This window comes from Hermetia illucens, chromosome 2 (assembly GCF_905115235.1).
Source record: "Hermetia illucens chromosome 2, iHerIll2.2.curated.20191125, whole genome shotgun sequence".
In the NCBI taxonomy this organism is placed as follows: domain Eukaryota; kingdom Metazoa; phylum Arthropoda; class Insecta; order Diptera; family Stratiomyidae; genus Hermetia; species Hermetia illucens.
Genome location: NC_051850.1, coordinates 162,965,643 through 162,983,698, shown reverse-complemented (window position 1 = coordinate 162,983,698; position 18,056 = coordinate 162,965,643). Strand labels below are relative to the sequence as shown.

General features: G+C 43.1%; 2 protein-coding genes across 2 annotated transcripts; one reads left to right on the top strand and one right to left on the bottom strand.

Annotated features, from left to right (window-relative positions):
* On the bottom strand, nucleotides 1-1,767 carry LOC119649904 (LETM1 domain-containing protein 1). Its single transcript, XM_038052297.1, has 4 exons — nucleotides 1,438-1,767; nucleotides 1,007-1,372; nucleotides 662-950; nucleotides 1-607 (listed from the first exon to the last, which is right to left on the bottom strand). Exons 1-4 carry the CDS (start codon nucleotides 1,524-1,526, stop codon nucleotides 266-268), a joined length of 1,086 nt encoding a protein of 361 aa, XP_037908225.1. The 5' UTR covers nucleotides 1,527-1,767; the 3' UTR covers nucleotides 1-265.
* Nucleotides 1,768-11,283: 9,516 nt separating this feature from the next.
* Nucleotides 11,284-18,056, top strand: LOC119649010 (cytochrome P450 302a1, mitochondrial). The gene is made up of 6 exons (XM_038050960.1): nucleotides 11,284-11,599; nucleotides 11,688-11,931; nucleotides 11,985-12,160; nucleotides 12,218-12,326; nucleotides 16,089-16,809; nucleotides 17,887-18,056. The coding sequence occupies exons 1-6, from the start codon at nucleotides 11,413-11,415 to the stop codon at nucleotides 18,010-18,012; spliced, it is 1,563 nt and encodes a 520-aa protein (XP_037906888.1). The 5' UTR covers nucleotides 11,284-11,412; the 3' UTR covers nucleotides 18,013-18,056.

The window sequence follows — 18,056 nt, the reverse complement described above, 5'->3', positions numbered from 1 at the left end:
TTTATGTCTTTTGATTGATTTATAGATACATATCACGTCCTTTGCTTCCTTACACATTAAGATGAACATACATGAAATATGACGATTTCATTCCAATTTCGCTCCTATAAAAAGTACAATGATAATCTACAATTTAAATTAACTAATCAATCTGTCATCTCGAATCTCTCCAATAATTTAGGGTAAATTAAAACAATTTTCTTCTAGACTAGAGACAACATGAGAAAACTCATGGCAATATGACTGGCGAGGATCCGATGAGAAACTAATGCTTTTTATAAATTAATTGCCAATTGTTTGGATGGTTGTATCCAAGCAAAATAGGTAAATGTAGTAAAAGGCTGTTGTGTTGCTCTTCTAAGTCTAAGGACACTTCGACCCAGCCCTGGAGCCACTCAATCATGCCATCACTGCTCATGTTTATTGGGTTCAATCCACGTATATAACACGCTTTCTTCAGGGCGTCTGGATGCATGTTGTGGACTCCTCCTTCACGCCTGATGGCCAAGTCCATGTGATGCAGTAGATCGGCGCGTTCGCGTAGCTTCTCTCGACCGAATATGGCGAACAATCCGGCACGAATTCCATGAATGTTACAAAGATATTTCTAAATCAAAAGTTTAGTACGGATTCTATTGGAATGCCGTTGAAATGTACTTACAATGTGTGTCTGCGTCAAGCTGCTGAACTGATACGGCGATTCAGCGAATAAGTCTTTAATCGAAAGGATCTCATTGGGTGAAGGGTGTTGTCCGCTCCCCAGAAGAACAATTATGTGATTCCACACTTCGTAATATTTTAGACACTTTGCCTCTTCGAGTTTGGATTGAAGGCTTCGCAGGACGTTCCTGTTGTTCGACAAACGCTGAATGAGATAATATTGTTGGAATTCGGCCTTCTGCTGAAGGGTCCAGAAATGTGATGATAGTAATGCTCGTGGGTACAAAGCTCTGTAAGGATCCATTGAACTATATTGAACTAACCCTGGTACGGTTGAATTACTCACGCTAATGGGAGGGCAGCGTATCCGACGAACGGCAAGGAGGAAAACAAAATCACCGGAGCGACTTTATACATGTCCAGCCTCATTTGTAAATACAATTCCAACTCGCCCCTCGTCAAAGCTGCTAGCCCCTGTGCTGACCCATTGATTATCCTTGTTATTTTGATGTATCGTTTCATGTCCTGGTAGAAAGCTGCGACTCCGTCAACAAACACTCGATACACTCTTAAGGCCGATGGGAAATTCTTCTGCAGGCCTTTATCGTAGTTTTTGACATGGTCAACGTATCTGGTGAAGACGTAACCGCGAACGTCCTTCTTCAACGCTTCAGGGGAATACTTGCTCACCTTGCTGTCTTTCGTTGAATCCCTAAAAGAGGAAAGTGTTCAGTGAAGGAATCAACTGATTTAGGCAATGTTTTCTGATTCACTCACGTTGAATAAGGTCGAATGCTGATAGTCGCCAGCCTGCCATCCAAGCGATGAAATCCCATCCTTAACCCTCGGATGAGAACCGAGGCCATCGTAAAGCTCCCGCGAGACTCCGGTTTCCCTTGCGACAGACTCTACGACTTATTTTTCCTACACACCGCGGAATCCCATAACCTCTGCCACTTCAACCCGTCAGTTGTTTCGGTTCTGGCAGCTGATTGTCAGTTGGCCGGCATAGGGTGTTGTCATTGACTGAAAGGACCCTCCGCAATGCGAGAATGTTAATTAGAAAGTCATGACTGAAATAGTTTAGGTAATTAACATTTAATTATTGAAACACAACATTAAAAGTGAGAGGTTATGGAGATGGGTGAGATTTAGCGGTAGAGTTTTGAAAATAAAGTATTTTTTTGTTTGAGAATTTGTCTTCGGCCTAGTTTGGGTCTGAATACAAAGGCGGATTTCACTTGGAAATAATTCACACTAATGTCGTGTTTACGAGTAAACATAATGGAACAAATACCACATTTCGGTCAAGCTGCTCCCAGGGCAGAAACAGAGGCACCGTCTGATGAGTGGCATCTGTCCTGGACCAAACCGTCAGCCACTTCTTGAATAACGTATTTATTACAAGATTGCAAAGTGGAAGCCAATATAGTCAAAACTTCAGACCATCTGGATGCCACAGCCAATCGTCGGACACTTTTCACATTCAAATTTTAATAATTCCAAATTTATTTAATTAATTGCAGTAGAAGTTTCTTCATTATCATTAAAGGGTCTCAGGTATAAAGAAGGGCGCCTTGAACGAGCACTATTTGGATTTATATCTAAAAGGAGGTGTCATCATCATCATCATCAACATCAACGGCGCAACAACCGGTATCCGGTCTAGGCCTGCCTTAATAACGAACTCCAGACATCTCGGTTTTGCGCCGAGGTCCACCAATTCTATATCCCTAAAAGCTGTCTGGCGTCCTGACCTACGCAATCGCTCCGTCTCAGGCATGGTCTGCCTCGTCTTCTTTTTCTACCATAGGTATTGCCCTTATAGACTTTCCGGGTGGGATCATCCTCATCCATACGGATTAAATGACCCGCCCACTGTAACCTATTGAGCCGGATTTTATCCACAATCTGACGGTCATGGTATCGCTCATAGATTTCGTCATTGTGTAGGCTACGGTATCGTCCATCCTCATGTAGGGGACCAAAAATTCTTCGGAGGATTCTTCTCTCGAACGCGGCCAAGAGTTCGCAATTTTTCTTGCTAAGAACCCAAGTTTCCGAGGAATACATGAGGACTGGCAAGATCATAGTCTTGTACAGTAAGAGCTTTGACCCTATGGTGAGACGTTTCGAGCGGAACAGTCTTTGTAAGCTGAAATAGACTCTGTTGGCTGACAACAACCGTGCGCGGATTTCATCATCGTAGTTGTTATCGGTTGTGATTTTTGACCCTAGATAGGAGAAATTGTCAACGGTCTCAAAGTTGTATTCTCCTATCCTTATTCTTCTTCGTGTTTGTGTTTGACCAGTGCGGTTTGATGTTGTTGGTTGATTCGTCTTCGGTGCTGATGTTACCACCATATATTTTGTCTTGGCTTCATTGATGTGCAGCCCAAGATCTCGCGCCGCCTGCTCGATCTGGATGAAGGCAGTTTGTACATCTCGGGTCGTTCTTCCCATGATGTCGATATCGTCAGCATAGGCCAGTAGTTGGGTGGACTTGAAGAGGATCGTACCTCTTGCATTTACCTAGGCATTACGGATCACTTTCTCGAGGGCCAGGTTAAAGAGGACGCATGATAGCGCTTCCCCTTGTCGTAGACCGTTGTTGATGTCGAATGGTCTTGAGAGTGATCCTGCTGCTTTTATGTGGCCTCGCACATTGGTCAGGGTCAGCCTAGTCAGTCTTATTAATTTCGTCGGGATACCGAATTCCCTCATGGCCGTGTACAGTTTTACCCTGGCTATGCTATCATAGGCGGCTTTAAAGTCGATGAACAGATAGTGCAACTGTTGTCCATATTCCAACAGTTTTTCCATCGCTTGCCGCACCGAGAAAATCTGATCTGTTGCTGATTTACCTGGAGTGAAGCCTCTTTGGTATGGGCCAATGATGTTCTGGGCGTATGGGGCTATCCGGCCTAGTAAGATAGTGGAGAATATTTTATAGATGGTACTCAGCAACGTGATACCTCTATAATTGCTGCACTGTGTGATATCTCCCTTTTTATGTATGAGACAGATAATGCCTCGTTGCCAATCGTCAGGCATTGATTCGCTGTCCCATACCTTGAGCACAAGTTGATGAACCACTTGGTGTAACTGGTCGCCTCCATATTTAACCAATTCGGCTGTAATTCCATCGGCTCCTGGCGACTTATGATTTTTTAGCCGATGAATTGCACGGACTGTTTCTCCTAAGCTTGGTGGTGGCAGTATTTGTCCGTCGTCTTCAGTTGGCGGGACCTCCAACTCGCCGATGTTCTGGTTGTTCAGTAGCTCATCAAAGTACTCAACCCATCGCTCTAATATGCCCATTCTGTCGGAAATCAGATTTCCCTCTTTGTCTCGGCAGGATGAGCATCGAGGTGTATAAGGCTTCATCCTGCTGACTTGTTGGTAAAACTTCCGCGCCTGGTGCGGTTGCTCCCTGTACTTTTCTAGTTCATAGACTTGTTGGTTCTCCCAGGCTTCCTTTTTCCGTCTGTGAAGTCGCAAACCAGGTACTTCCAGCAACCATTTCGTGTGACCCTGCTAATTGAATAGTCCGCAGTCCGTTATCATTTGTTTTTTCGTGTAAGCTATGGGAGCCAACGTATCGCCTGAATACGGGCTCCTTCCCTACTTGGCTGTTAAAATCCCCAAGTATGATTTTGATATCATATCTGGGACAGGCTTCGAGGGTTCGTTCTACTGCCTCGTAGAAGGTATCCTTCTCCGACTCTGCAGTCTCCTCTGTAGGGGCGTGAACGTTTATGAGGCTTATATTTCTAAGCTTGCCTCGCAAGCGCGGCGTGCATAGCCGTTCGGTTATGTTTTCAAAGCCGATAACAGCAGGTTTCATTTTTTGGCTGACTAAGAAACCTACTCCGAGCACATGGTTTACTGGATGACCGCTATAATATATGGTGTAGTGGCTCTTCTCCAGGAAACCGGTCCCTGTCCATCACATCTCTTGCAACGCTGTTATATCAGCCCTATATTGGGACAGGGTATCGGCTAGCTGCTGGTCAGCTTCATCTCTGTACAGGGAGCGCACGTTCCATGAGAAAATGCGCAAATCTTTATTCCGTGTTCGTTGCCGGGTCCGTCGTTTTAAAATCCGTCCTGTCCGAGGCTCCTGTTGTGGCTTCGTAACGAGTTGTTTTCCGTGTAGGGTTGTCAGCCCTACCCAACCCCCAACCTGGAGGACCAGTTGGTGCAATTTGTCCCGTTTTTAGGCGCGGGAGACTCGCCTTCATCCTTCTCCATCTGCAGCTTTTCGTTAAGAAAGAGCTCCCAGCGGTCACCACGTGGAGGTGGAGATAGGGTTTGGTAGTAGAGCTGTTGGTGTTGGTTCAGCAGGCATTTCCCAGGTTTTATGCTCCATCGTGGGTACCAATCCACGTTTCGCCCTGGGACCTATACTACCCTTTGACCACCAAAAGGAGGTGTCAGTGGACCAAAAAAGTGGGAGAAATATTTTCTTGAGTCAATCCAGCCTGCCACTAAGCGGATGGCGTAGAGGATTCCCTCAATCCTGAAGCAAACGTTTTCAAAATTGAATTCAATAAGACCCCAGCAGAGAAGATGACACTTTCGGCATCGACGAAATATTAAATGCCCTTGTCTCAAAGATGGGAACTCCAACTTTTGAAATCTTACGTCAACTATTGTTATAGCCTAATAAATTGATTGAATAGGGGAATTATTATTGCTAATATTTCTGTTTACGTTATTAGCTTGAACATTTTTAAAATTTGGTCAGACTGATTGAAAAATGATCTTCAAAGCCTCTTTAAAAATCTTTCCAATGGTTTCATTGAAATGGCTGGTTCGACGATGATTATAAATTAGCAACGGAACGGAAAAATGCTTCTTAGCGGGTAATACAGCTATCTCAAAGAATACGGGCATGCCACGTACTAACAGGTCTTGAGAAGTACTATATAGGGAGTAAATGCACAACGCCCGGGAGTTTTACTTACAAGTAAGTGGGATAAGACCATAGGGATCTCGATGGTCATCCTACTGAGGGTTTACCGTCAGAACCTGCCATGTAGGCATAATCCTACGGTCCTGTCCGTTTAAGAATTGATTTGGAGACCACAATCAGAATAGATATTGCCCTTTATAGACTTTCCCCATATAGGGGGCCAAAAATTCTTCGTAGGATTCTTCTCTCGAACGCGGCCAAGAGTTCGCAATTCTAACCTAACTAACTAACCTTGAAGTAATAAAAACTTGTTGTTTCTTTTTCGTTGGTGTGGGTATTTTATTCTTGCAAATACCGATATTTCGGGAACCACTTGTTCCCTTCATCAGTGCAAACTAACCTTGTCTCGGCAAAAAAAAGCTCTGCCGAGATCGCCTTATTTTCCTCGGAAAAAAAGGCCATGGCAACCAACTATGAAGTAACTGAAAACTTAAAAAACAAAAGAAATCAACAGCACTTCGATCATGGCGATCCAACCCTGAGCGAAGAGGCAACCCTGACCTCTTCAATGGAGAAACTCCGGGCATACAGCCTTCGGGCAGAACACAACCCCCGTGATGTGCCAATATTGAAAGGAAAGGATCGTCCGGGACATTTGCGGCTAGGGGCAAACCAAAGCGGCAGTGGTCTTTTTACGATCCCAACTGTTCTGCTCAAATGGCTGCAAAGAAGGTTCGCAAGGGCTACGTCTTCATTTACAGCCAAGGCTATCGAAGCCGATGGATGGGTCTTGTATGACGACACCAATCCTTTCGGTTACGATGCAGAGCAATGTGAGCAGCTTGGGAGGAAACTTCTCCTTGCTGTATGATCAGCATCCTTGCAAGGGATTACACTGCGCTTTGAGTCGGTATGTGTATATCGTAAAATATAACGAATAAACTTTGCCAAGGAAAGCATGAACGAGTGGCTTAGACAGTAGACAGTGGGAGGGTGCGACTGATTCAAAAGTGCTTCCGAGCCACTATTGTTTAGAAAATGCTTTCTCTAGCTTCCAGAAGAAGAGCGTAATAGTGGTGAGGTCCTGGAACAACTTGTAGTCCAGAATAACCTCAACACCATGAAAGCAAGGGGAAGAGCCGATAGGCCGGGAACTTCCCTCACTATCGGCGTTCCTGAACCGGATATTACCAAGGTTCGGGAAAACCCGGACTACCGGCTCCACTACGGACTTGGGACGTCACATTACAAGTGTCGGCTCCTAAAACCATCGAAGGGGACGTGTAGCCCACAGCATCTTCGTCTAAACGGTAGATGAGGTGCCATATCTCTCAGATAAATTTGTAGCATTGTAAAGCGGCGACTGCACTCATCAATCATCGGATCAATAGCTGTAAGACATGTATATATACCTTATACAAGAACTATGGGTTCTTTGTGGGGAAATTAGGAGCTTCTATAGTGCTCTGCTTATTTCCGTTCTGACGTAGATTAAGTTCCCAGTGGAACATTCATCAAAGCTAATCAAAATGCCAAAAGTAAAGACGTGGGAATAATAGCAGGATATGATGTTAACGCCCACCATATATGCTGGGGAAGTTCCAAAATCAAAGTGAAAGGATTGAGACTTTCGATCCACCCGTGGATTCCGAAATGGGATGCCATTTCGGAATCCACGTAAGATAAATTGGGCGACGTACAAAACAGGATTGAGCGCCCGAGTTACGAACCCTGGGAGACGCATCAAATCCATTGTTGGAATTAAGAAAACAACCTGGATGATCACCACCATGATGCAAAAGGAGGGTAAAACACCATGGTGGAACTCGGATTTGGCAAAACAGAGGAGAACGACAAAAACGCTCCTCAGTCACGCTCTGAAGGGTGATTCAGCCGCTGGAATCGCTATAAAGAGGCATAGAAGGCTCTAAAGAAGAGCAGAAGGTGGGCCAAACGATCATCATGGGGACGCTTTTGCGAAGAGACCAACTCTCTAGAGGCAACCTCAAAGCTAAGGCGGATCCTTGTCAAAGAACGTAGAATCCAGTTGGGTTATTTACATTTACAGGGCGGAAGGTATACAGAAAGCCATGAAGAAACGGCAAACCATTTGCTTGAAAAGCACTTCCCAGCCAAGATCCACAATCTCATCTCCAGGCCGACAGATACATACAACCCTCAACCGGAAGATTGGACTCTGACATGCAAAGTAGTTTCACGGGAACGAGTGAAATGGGCATTTAACACGTTCCATAGATACAAATCTGCAGGTCCGGATGGCATTATTCTTGCTCTATTAATAGAGGGAATGGATGCCCTCGATCTACACATTGGGAATATATACGTTTGCTTAGCACATGCTTATATTACAACTATTTGGCGTGATGCGAAGGTAATATTGATTTCCAAACCAGGGAAACCCACCTACACTGACGAAAAAAGCTTGCGAGCGATCAGTCTATTCTTTTTTGCTGAAAGGACTGGAAAGGTAGTAGGTCGATTCATACGAGATACATATATCCCTAAGTGGCCAATTCACTGTAGGCAACATGTCTACCAGAAAGGCATATCCATGAACTAACGGCAAAAATTGAGTAGGCAATATCCGATAAAAAATAGGCCTTAGGCGCATTTATGGATAGCCAACGCACTTCAGTTATGCCTTATTCTCGGCGATTTGTAACTCGGCAAGACAGCATGGAATCGATCCGTTGATAATCAGTTGGGTCGTTCACATACTAGATTGGAGAAAGATCCACATACTGGTCGGACAGAAGTCTATTGAGGCAGGATTTCTTAGGGGTAGCCCACATTAATGGGTTCTCTCTCCTCTGTTATGGCTCCTGGTAATGCGATGGCTCCTGTAGAACACAAAGCTCTTTGCACAAGCATTTGAGGACGATCTAGCAGTAATAATTAGCGGCAAGTTTGCGGGCACCGTACGGGACCGGCTGAATGCAATACTGCATATAATCCACAGTTGGTTCCTCCATAATGGAATCACTGTGACGGCTAGGAAGACTGGACTAGTTATATTCGCTAGGAGCGTCGGATGAGGCAGCTACACGCTATCACGTCGAATATTTAGGAGTACATTTCGACTTCAGGTTAACGTGGACGAACAATATCCAGGAACAATACTAAAACTCCTGCACACTGCTCTTGTGCTGTAGGACTGCGATAGGTGAGACCTGGAGGCCTTCATTAAAACGGATTCATTGGATGTATACATCCATAATAAAGCTGCATTGTCTGGTGGCCGACACTGAACTTTGCTAACAGCACGAGGCTGCTGACGCAGAATCAAAGAGTCGGTTGCCTAAGTATTACTAGAACAATGAGTAGTACGCCGACCGTGGCACTCAAAGCTATTCTAAATTTATCCCCAATCCATTTGGAACTGAAACAGGAAGCAGCTAGCGACGCATTTAGGCTTGATGCTATTGGCGCGTGGAAAGGCGGCCAATCATACGGGCATGCGCCCATCTGTAAATTTCTTGGCAAAGATCAGATGAGTCTGATGCCCGCCGATTTTATTGTTCCCAGATTCGTGTTCGAAAAGACAGACCCCGTCGTAATCATCAAAATAGAAGAATGGTCGATAAATGGCCACGAATCATTTGGAATTACAGACTTAATAATTTTGACCGACGGGTCATGGACAACCGATAGAGCGCAGTGGTGTTGGGTGTTCTTGGGAAATCCGATTATGGTACTACCTCGGCTTTTCGGAAAAATGATGATCATATTTCAGACGGAGATATATACCATTTTATTGGCAGCAGAAGAATGTTTGCGTTAAAAATGGAGGGTTCGCATCATTCGAAACTGCTCGGAATGTCGGGCAGCATTATCAGCACTAAACAGCAATTATATATCAGGTGCCGCTGAAACTTGGTGGACTGAACGAAATATTCCTGAGTGCAGGGAACTCATTTTGTTGTCTCTAGAAATGGGACATGAAATCCTTAGTAGGGCTTTTATCGGGACACTGCTCCTACTTACTTACTTACTACCACCCTAACCTACCATATCTAATAAATCGGAGTGGTGGAAGAAGAGACGCCCCTGCACTTCGTGTGCAGCTCCTCAAATCTTAGGCGAAGGTAAGGTAGGTAAGGTAGGTAAGGTAGGTTTTCTTCAACGAAGAGTCTGCGCGTTTTGTCTTTGGAGAATGTTGTTAGATTCGCGAAAGCCTGCGAACGCTGTAGGCGAGAGTCCGGGGATAGTACAATAGGCCTTACAAAGGTCTAAGTATTTGGAGCTGCGGTTGCCCCCCCAAACTAAATTAACTAAACTACAGTTCTCTGAGCTGGGGAAATGGAAGCTTGGTGTGTTGGCCCTGATACCTACCGATAGGTTTGTGTTAGTAATAGAGTCGAAGGGAGGTTTACTTCTGTGCCTCGCATTGGTGTCGGTCGTGGACCATGTAAGATGAGGAGATATACACGTTCTCCGCTCCCCCCGTTCCAATATGACCACGATTAGGTTGCTGGATATTTCGTAGGTTTGGTTGAGAACTACTTTATGGAGAGCACTCTGTGGTACGAGACAGATTTAGGCTCAGTGCTGGATCACCTGTCGTGGTATACAATGTATAATGGAGAGTATAGTAACGGAGACGCTGACGTCAAAGGAGGGGCCTACGCTTTCCTTCGTAATTGTAAAACTGCAGGACGAGTTGCTGAAGGAGGCAAGGGGAAACAAGGTTAAATCACTATAAGCAGTAGAATGCAAATTAGCCCTACGAAGTAAACCCAACTAGTCGTCTCGCGGTTTAGGGCTGGAGAAACCGGGTGTGGTTTTTAGTGGGTGCGAAACCGACGGTTCTAGTCTCCATTACTTAATATTTTAATAAACTACAGACAACTTCAATCAACAACTATCAAGCTGCTAGAAGAAGCTTGTTGGAAGCAAAAAAAAACTCTTAAAAAATTTCATTGATTTACGAATCATTCTAATTTATTGTAAACCTTTGTACATTCTTTATTCCAAATATTGATTAAATCATGTTTTTTATATAGTTTGCAGTGTGGACACGATCTAAGAATTGATACATATGTATCTATGCAAACCATCGAACGAGTAAAATGTACATAAATACATACGTACCTTACTTTAATCTATTTGATATCAATGGGTATCTGAGAATATGCAGATCACTTTTAGAGATCTTATTTGGTATTCTTCGTCCGTATTCCTAATTCAGACCTCTCGCACTAGCGCAATGAAAGGGAACCTTAACGTGTAGGTTACATATCTGTTGATTTCAGATAGTAGATTATAGACAGGTTACAGCTTATCCAATTTTGTTAGAATGGTAATGGGAGTATCGTTTCAATCTACTGTATCTGATATATTGCAAAGGGTTCTTGCTTGCACGTGGAATTCTTTCAGTTGGTGTTGTGTTTCGGTGTATCAAATTCTAATGCAGTTTAGGTGTATGCCGGAGAGGACCTCATCCGATGTGTGTACAAACAATCTTTTTACATTTAAACATCAAACAGGTTTCAAGCCACTGAGATAGGAATTGAATGCCGGTATGAGGGTGAAAAATAAACAATGGTAAGCAACATGGCCCCGAAAGAGGCAGATCATGTACGTCCATATATGTATGCATTCATGAATCCAAAACAAACTGAAGAGACCAACTACTCAGCAGAACCCATGCAAAATTTAGTGAGTTAGTATTTCGTCCCAAACGCTTCATGCGACAGTAGTGTTGCTAGTTTATCTTTGGCAAAAAGTGATAGTGGATCTTAAGATTGTCTTCGAAGTGCTAGTTAAGACCAGTTTGGGAGAGTTTAGGCAGAAATTGATACTACATTGTTAATATGAGATTTTTGAGCGGCTGCAATAGGAGTAGAATATTAAATTCAAATTTGCGCAGATTCACTGTGGTATTTAACCGGTCGTTTGCAAAAAGTGGAGGTCAAGGAAACTATAAACCATACAGTGACATCCCCGGGCCGAAAGGGATCTTTGGAATTGGATCATTTTATAATTATTTTTCATTTATTGGTGAGTGTTGTTGAAACATTGTATAATTGTCTGAATATTGAATATTGACCCTTCCTTATTAAACTTACATGAATACTTTCCTTTCCAGGAAAATATAGTTGGGACGAGCTACATTTATCGGGCATAAAGAAATATCAACAATATGGACCAATTGTTAAGGAGCGGCTCTATCCTGGTGTCGATCTTCTATTCTTGTTTGATCCAGACGACATAGCTACTCTACTCAATGATAAAAATTCCAAAGATTACCCGCAGAGGAAGAGTCACCTGGCGCTAGCCAAATATCGTAACGAGAGGCCTCACATATACCGGTCTGCTGGATTATTGCCCACGTAAGTCAAAACATTACTTTCCTCCACAAAATGTTGAGAGAATCTTCTTACAGAAACGGTCCTGAGTGGTGGCGTCTAAGGTCAGAATTCCAAAAGGGTCTCAGCTCACCTAAGCATGTTCGTAGCTTCCTACCTGATGTGGATGTGGTTACCAATGATTTTGTAGATAATCTTAAGACAGACTGCATAGTAGACCTTTTACCTGAAATATCCAGATTGAACCTAGAGTGTTAGTACGAAAAACAAAATGGACTGAAAATAAAATATCTAACGATTTGCTTTTCAGTAACTTGTCTTCTGGCTTTCGATGAGCGAATGAATAGCTTTTCTCCTGAAGAAAGAAGGCCCAATTCACGTTCTTCTCGACTCATGAGAGCTGCCAAAACAGCTAATGGGTGAGTTTTTTTTTAAATTTTTATAAATATTAACTAATACTTAAGCATTACTTCGCGGGGAGGACTTCCATTCTTTGCGTCCTCCTTCTCCTTTTAATTCCGGTTTCCCTCCGACTTCAGCATTTCCACGACGATGTTTTGCGGGCTTATGCTAATTTTCAGATTGTCTTCCAGGCGCCTCCCGTCTGAGTGAAATCGTGGACAGTGAAACATAACACCCTCCGGGTCCTCATGTGTGGGAATATTTAGGACAAAAGGGAGAATCATCCAACCTGAATTGCTGAGGATACTATCCTTTTCAGGTGGATTCAACCTCCTTTTCTAGTACATAAAGGGCGCCTCGCTTGCCTGAATGTCCATCGGGATCATTCCTGCAATAACACACACTGCCTCGCCTGATATTGCCCTGAAGGCGTTGCGGACCTTTAGCTCGACTAAGCGGTAAGTCGTGTTTACCCTCCTTTGATTGCTCTCACACACTAGTGCTTCCTCCCCAACTGGTGCCGCGTAATATAATGTGGAGCAAACCATTCCGGCTACAAGTAATATGTGACTGTATCTTGGACGTCCAACGTTAGGCATCATTCGCGCTAATACCCTGGTATTTGTCGCTTCCTCACAGGCATAGTCTAGGTGTCCCTTGAAATTGATTTTAGCGTCTATCACCGGCTCCAGGTATTTGAAAACCAGCTTCAAAGTAATGGTGTGGCCACTTATGCGAATATTCACCGTGTTCTTCTTCCTACGATTAGTAATTAAGATCGCCTCCGTCTTTTGTTCCGCAAGGTCAAGCTGAACCATTTCCAACCACACTTTTATGGCGCTGATGATTTCGTTAACGTCCACTTCAACGTCTTCATTTCGGCTAGATCATCTGCGAAACCGATTATTGTGGCCTCCTTTGGCATGGGCAGGACAAGGACCCATTCTACATGTACATTATGTTCCACAGGAAAGGACCCAACATTAAGTCCTGTGGTACTCCTGTGGTGACGGTGTACTGTTTAGATCCCTCATCCGTATAGTACCAAAGTCTCTTCTACGAGAGGTGACTTTCGAGGAGCTTAATCAAATAACTAGGGGCACCGGTTTTAGCTAGTGAGCTTTTTAGCCACTCCTAGCTAGCTGATTTGAACAAATTTTTGACGTCCAATATCACCACGGTACAGCATTTATTAGATCTAGAAATCTAAATTGTCTTTGTTGTGGGAGAAGTCTGTTCTAAATGGCCCTTTCGATTTGCTTTCCTACCGTACCGATAAAGCAAATCGGGTGGTTGATGACGGATACCCTGGCTGCTTATTTGGCTTCGGGAGCAAAACTAGCTTTTGTCTCTTTTACTGAGCGGGGAAAACTCTTTCTACTATGCATGTTTCAAATACGCTGATTAACCAGTCGGCTCTCGTTTTGTCAGCGAGTTCAAGAGCTCTATTGCGAATAGCATCCAGACCGGGAGCTTTATTGTCACCGATCCTCCGGCAAATCTGCGTAAGTTACTCCTCAGTTATTGCAGGTATGGTGTAGTGTTATTATTATTATTTATCCGGAGGGAAGAGCATCATGACGATATCGGGCAGAAGACGCGGGCAGGTCCCTCGTGGTGTTTGCCTTCTTATCTTCTTCTTAACTAGACGGTACGCTGTTCCCTGGGGGTTTTGATCTGCCTTTGCACAAAGTTTCTTGAACCATTCTCGCTGGTCCGAATGGCCTGCTTAAGCGTACCCCGAAGGCTCACATATATTTGCCGTTTCTCGCCGAAGTCTGGTATTCCTCTAGATCATTGGCAGATCCATCTAGTTTGAAAACATGCAGCCCGCAACTCCGCGATCTCTTCATTTCACCAATAAATTGACCGCCTTTTTGCCAGGACTCACTGTCTCGGTTTGTTCTCATTATGTGTTCCATCGTTTGCTCTACCTTGTCTGAAGCCGGAATTGTGGCCTCCCAATAGAAGCTCTATAAACGCATCCTCTTCAAACTTTCTCACGGACCAACCCTGGTTTCCAGTTCCGCGGGAACGCACATCGCCGCATGGTCCATATTCCATCTTAAGGAAAATTACCTGGTGATCGTTATGAGTATAATGCTCACTGACAAACCATGCCATTCTCCTCGCCAGTGTGGTACATATATATCAGATCGACTATTGAGCCCGACCTTGTCTCACGAAAGGTGGAGATATTTCCCATGTTCCGTGCCCCCCCGCTATCGTCGCACTTGGTGTAGCATAGCAACTATATATGTAGATGCCAGCTGTTTTTGTCCTGACGAATCCAATTTCTGGAACTCTATCACTGGCTTGATTTCCACTCAAGGCTCTCCTAACACTGGGCATCTGCTGCTGCCTGTAATCTGAAGATAGTCGACGCCCTTTCTCCCCTTGCAAAGCATGCATTCTCCTCCAGGTGTTCTGTATCTTTTTGACCTGTCACAGTCACCGGTGCATTTCGCCGTTATGTGGCCAAATTCTAGATATCCAAAGCAGTGCTTGAGGGACACCTGCTCCCTGAGTCGGCAAACGACCCAACTTATGTTTACCAGTCGACAGCAGTTTGAACGCCGCTTCTGCTGGTAAGCTTATAGTTGCTGTTTGCGTGCCTCCGTATGCCTTCCTCAGTCCTCTGATTGCGGAATCTTGCAAACCAAGTGGTCCGAACTGTTTTTCTAAGGTCTCGCGGATATCCTTCTTGGTCCTGATTTCATTAATGTTTTTACATTGCATCACCATCTACTCCTTCCTGGCCCGTACTCGTGCCACTTCCCCTAAGGACTTCTCCACCTTGCCGAGGAAATTTTCAGCCGTTTTACCCGGAGACTTCTTCAGCTCCAGCATCAAATCTCCTTTTTGGGAGCGTCTGATTCGGCTGATGCTTTCTCCAAGGTCACCAGTTCAAGATCGGATTTGACCTTCCTGAATGTTGGTATCATCTTTTTTCGACATGATAATCAATTCGGACAACTCTATTATTTTTCCTCCGAGTAGGGTAAATTTCCATATTTATTAGCCTCCCGGGAGCTTGCCTGATTTTCTTCCTTCACCAACGTTGACTTCGGGAGATATTGCAGGATCGTCGAGCTTCTCCTAAATGGATCAAACACTAAATCCTGCGACATCTCTTGACCAGGTGTAGCCACCCCACTATGGGCTAATGAATGACCAGTTTGTGAAGCAGATTTTGTGACATCTATTTGGGACCTAACCGACGACCTTAGTGGCGTTCAAGAAAAGGGAATTTTTTATGTTGGCGCAATGCTCAATGTTCTTATTCAGGGCACCCTACGAGAAACAGGAGATGCAACTCGCAAGCGACCACCAAATGGCGTACATCCAGAAGGCTACTCCGAAATCTGCTGCTGATCGCAATATGGTCAACTTGATTACTCGTATGTTGCAGTTCAGTTCAAACTGAAACTGTGTTTATTGGTCTCAGGGTGAAATTTTAAAAGGAAAACATGGCCGTTGATAAAAATTATGCGGTCCCCGTTTTATCCCTTTTTTCGTTGAAATTTTAAGCTGTTATTAGATCCCATCAATAGATCTGAATATCATCTTTAGAAAGTCTCCCCTGGATGGACATTCAGTATTCATAAAAAGTCTTTTTCTCTTCTATATGGGAAGCCTCCGTTGGTGTGCAGTGTTAATCTAATGGTGCTGGAAACTTTGAAAAATGTTAAGCGGTTCATTTTGTTCAAAAGTACCGCCTAGGAGATTCCAGACCATATCCTTTTAATTAATGTTATATTTCTGATTATATATTTCAGTTGCATACTTCCTACCGATCAAGGTTTTCTTTGGCGATTTTTTGAAACTCCAACATATAAAAAACTGAAAAAATCTTTGGAATACATAGAAAGTTTGGCAGTTGACTTCGTATCGCAAAAACTTAACTACTATAAAGAAGAGATAGAATCACCTGAAAATCCTCAATCCCGTCAACGATGCTCAATTCTAGAAGAATATTTGCGGAACCCAAATTTGGACTTATCAGACATAGTTGGAATGGCGGCTGACTTACTTATGGCTGGAGTAGATACGACATCGTTTAGTAGTTGCTTCGCAATATATCATTTGGCAAAAAATCCTGAAGTTCAAGAGAAGTTATATGAAGAAGCATGTCGTGTACTTCCTGATCATGATGACTCAATTACAACTGAAATATTGAACTCGAAGGTCCCTTATACTCGTGCAGTTTTGAAGGAAGCGCTACGTATTAATCCAATATCGGTAGGAGTTGGGCGAATACTGAGTTCAGATACGGTCTTCAGTGGCTATTTAGTACCAAAAGGAACTATCATTGTTACTCAAAATATGGTTGCATGCAGATTGGAGAAGAATTTTGAAGATTCTTTTAAGTTTATACCGGAACGGTGGATTGAACGGGGAAAGGTTAATCCTCACTTATTGTTACCTTTTGGACATGGTATGCGATCGTGTATTGCAAGAAGATTGGCAGAGCAGAATATGCTAGTATTCCTTTTGAGGGTAAGTAACATTTACTACTGAAATTAGTGTTACATAATTTTTTTGGAGACTAAGTGATTATCCTAAAAAGAATTCTGATATAATGTAAATGGTCACCTTCCTCCTCCGTTTTTACTGATCACCCTTCCACGAAAATCGCCTTTTCAAGGTGGAACCATTGAGTAAAATTTCCTTTTTTGAAGGTGACTTTCAATCGTCAGCCAACTGATTGTTCCTTGAATCCTAGCAACATATACATTGGAAACGTGGTTAGAACTGATATTCCTAAGAAAGAACACATCCTTATTTCTGGTGACTAGTAAACAGTTTCTTACGATCGTTTTAATTTTGAAAGGTTTCTTTGGTCTTTTAGTCTCGGCACAGCTTCAAACCATTTTCCTTGCGCTTTCAATCTGTTGACTGTATGAGAAACTACAGTTGCATCTAACTATTCTTATTTACTCCTTTAACTTTTTTGTTCATATTCCTTCGTCAGCTTTGGACTTTTTGTGGGCAGCTCTGAAGCACGAAGACGGTTCGTCCATCGAATAGGACAACATTTCTAACCCAAATTTCGTTCGATTCAATGATGCAAAAAAAATTTTCTATCAGATTGGAAACAAGTCCTTTTTGACTTTTTGCGTAAAACAAAACCTTATGAAAATCGTTTTACTATTTCTCTGTCTATCGCAGGCACTTTTCTCAGAAACGGTTACTCCTATTAGTGTGAAATTTGGTAGGAAGGTGGCTTCAAAATATAGCCATGTAGGGCATTAAATAAAAGGTCTCGATTAGTATCTTCAAAGGACTCAGTTCGGACATTTAACGCAAAAATGGGATAATTTGGAGGCTGAAAAGTGGTCATTTCTTCCACGGACCTATTCTCAGAAGCTCGCCAGCCCAAAAAATTGAAAAAGATCACACTGTATGGTGTCTAGGTTCCGAAATTCATAAATTGAGTTAATAATGATTATTAGTAACTAACTGAAAGCTTAGGTACGCGTGTCAGAACTAATTCAATAAATTTTACATTTTTATTAATTCATGGGCAATATTAAAAATATATTAAAAATAAAAAAAATCGTTTTATCTTTCCAGATTATTCGAAAGTACTCGATTGAATGGAGTGGAGTAGAAGAGCTGGGTGTTAAAACATATCTTATAAATAATCCCGATAATCCGGTGCACGTTACACTGCACCGACGACCACACAATCGTCATTAATTTCTTATCTTTCTAATTTTTTATATTGTTTTAAATAAACCTTT

What these genes read in the sequence shown, in the direction of transcription:
- LOC119649904 (XM_038052297.1), bottom strand. Translation starts at nt 1,526, where the DNA reads ATGGCCTCGGTTCTCATCCGAGGGTTAAGGATGGGATTTCATCGCTTG. An exon ending in AGCATTCGACCTTATTCAAC is followed by an intron (nt 1,373 to 1,437) that starts GTGAGTGAATCA and finishes TTCCTCTTTTAG; the next exon opens with GGATTCAACGAAAGACAGCA. An exon ending in GCTTGACGCAGACACACATT is followed by an intron (nt 608 to 661) that starts GTAAGTACATTT and finishes CTTTTGATTTAG; the next exon opens with AAATATCTTTGTAACATTCA.
- LOC119649010 (XM_038050960.1), top strand. Translation starts at nt 11,413, where the DNA reads ATGAGATTTTTGAGCGGCTGCAATAGGAGTAGAATATTAAATTCAAAT. An exon ending in ATCCAGATTGAACCTAGAGT is followed by an intron (nt 12,161 to 12,217) that starts GTTAGTACGAAA and finishes TTTGCTTTTCAG; the next exon opens with TAACTTGTCTTCTGGCTTTC. An exon ending in TGCTAGTATTCCTTTTGAGG is followed by an intron (nt 16,810 to 17,886) that starts GTAAGTAACATT and finishes TTATCTTTCCAG; the next exon opens with ATTATTCGAAAGTACTCGAT.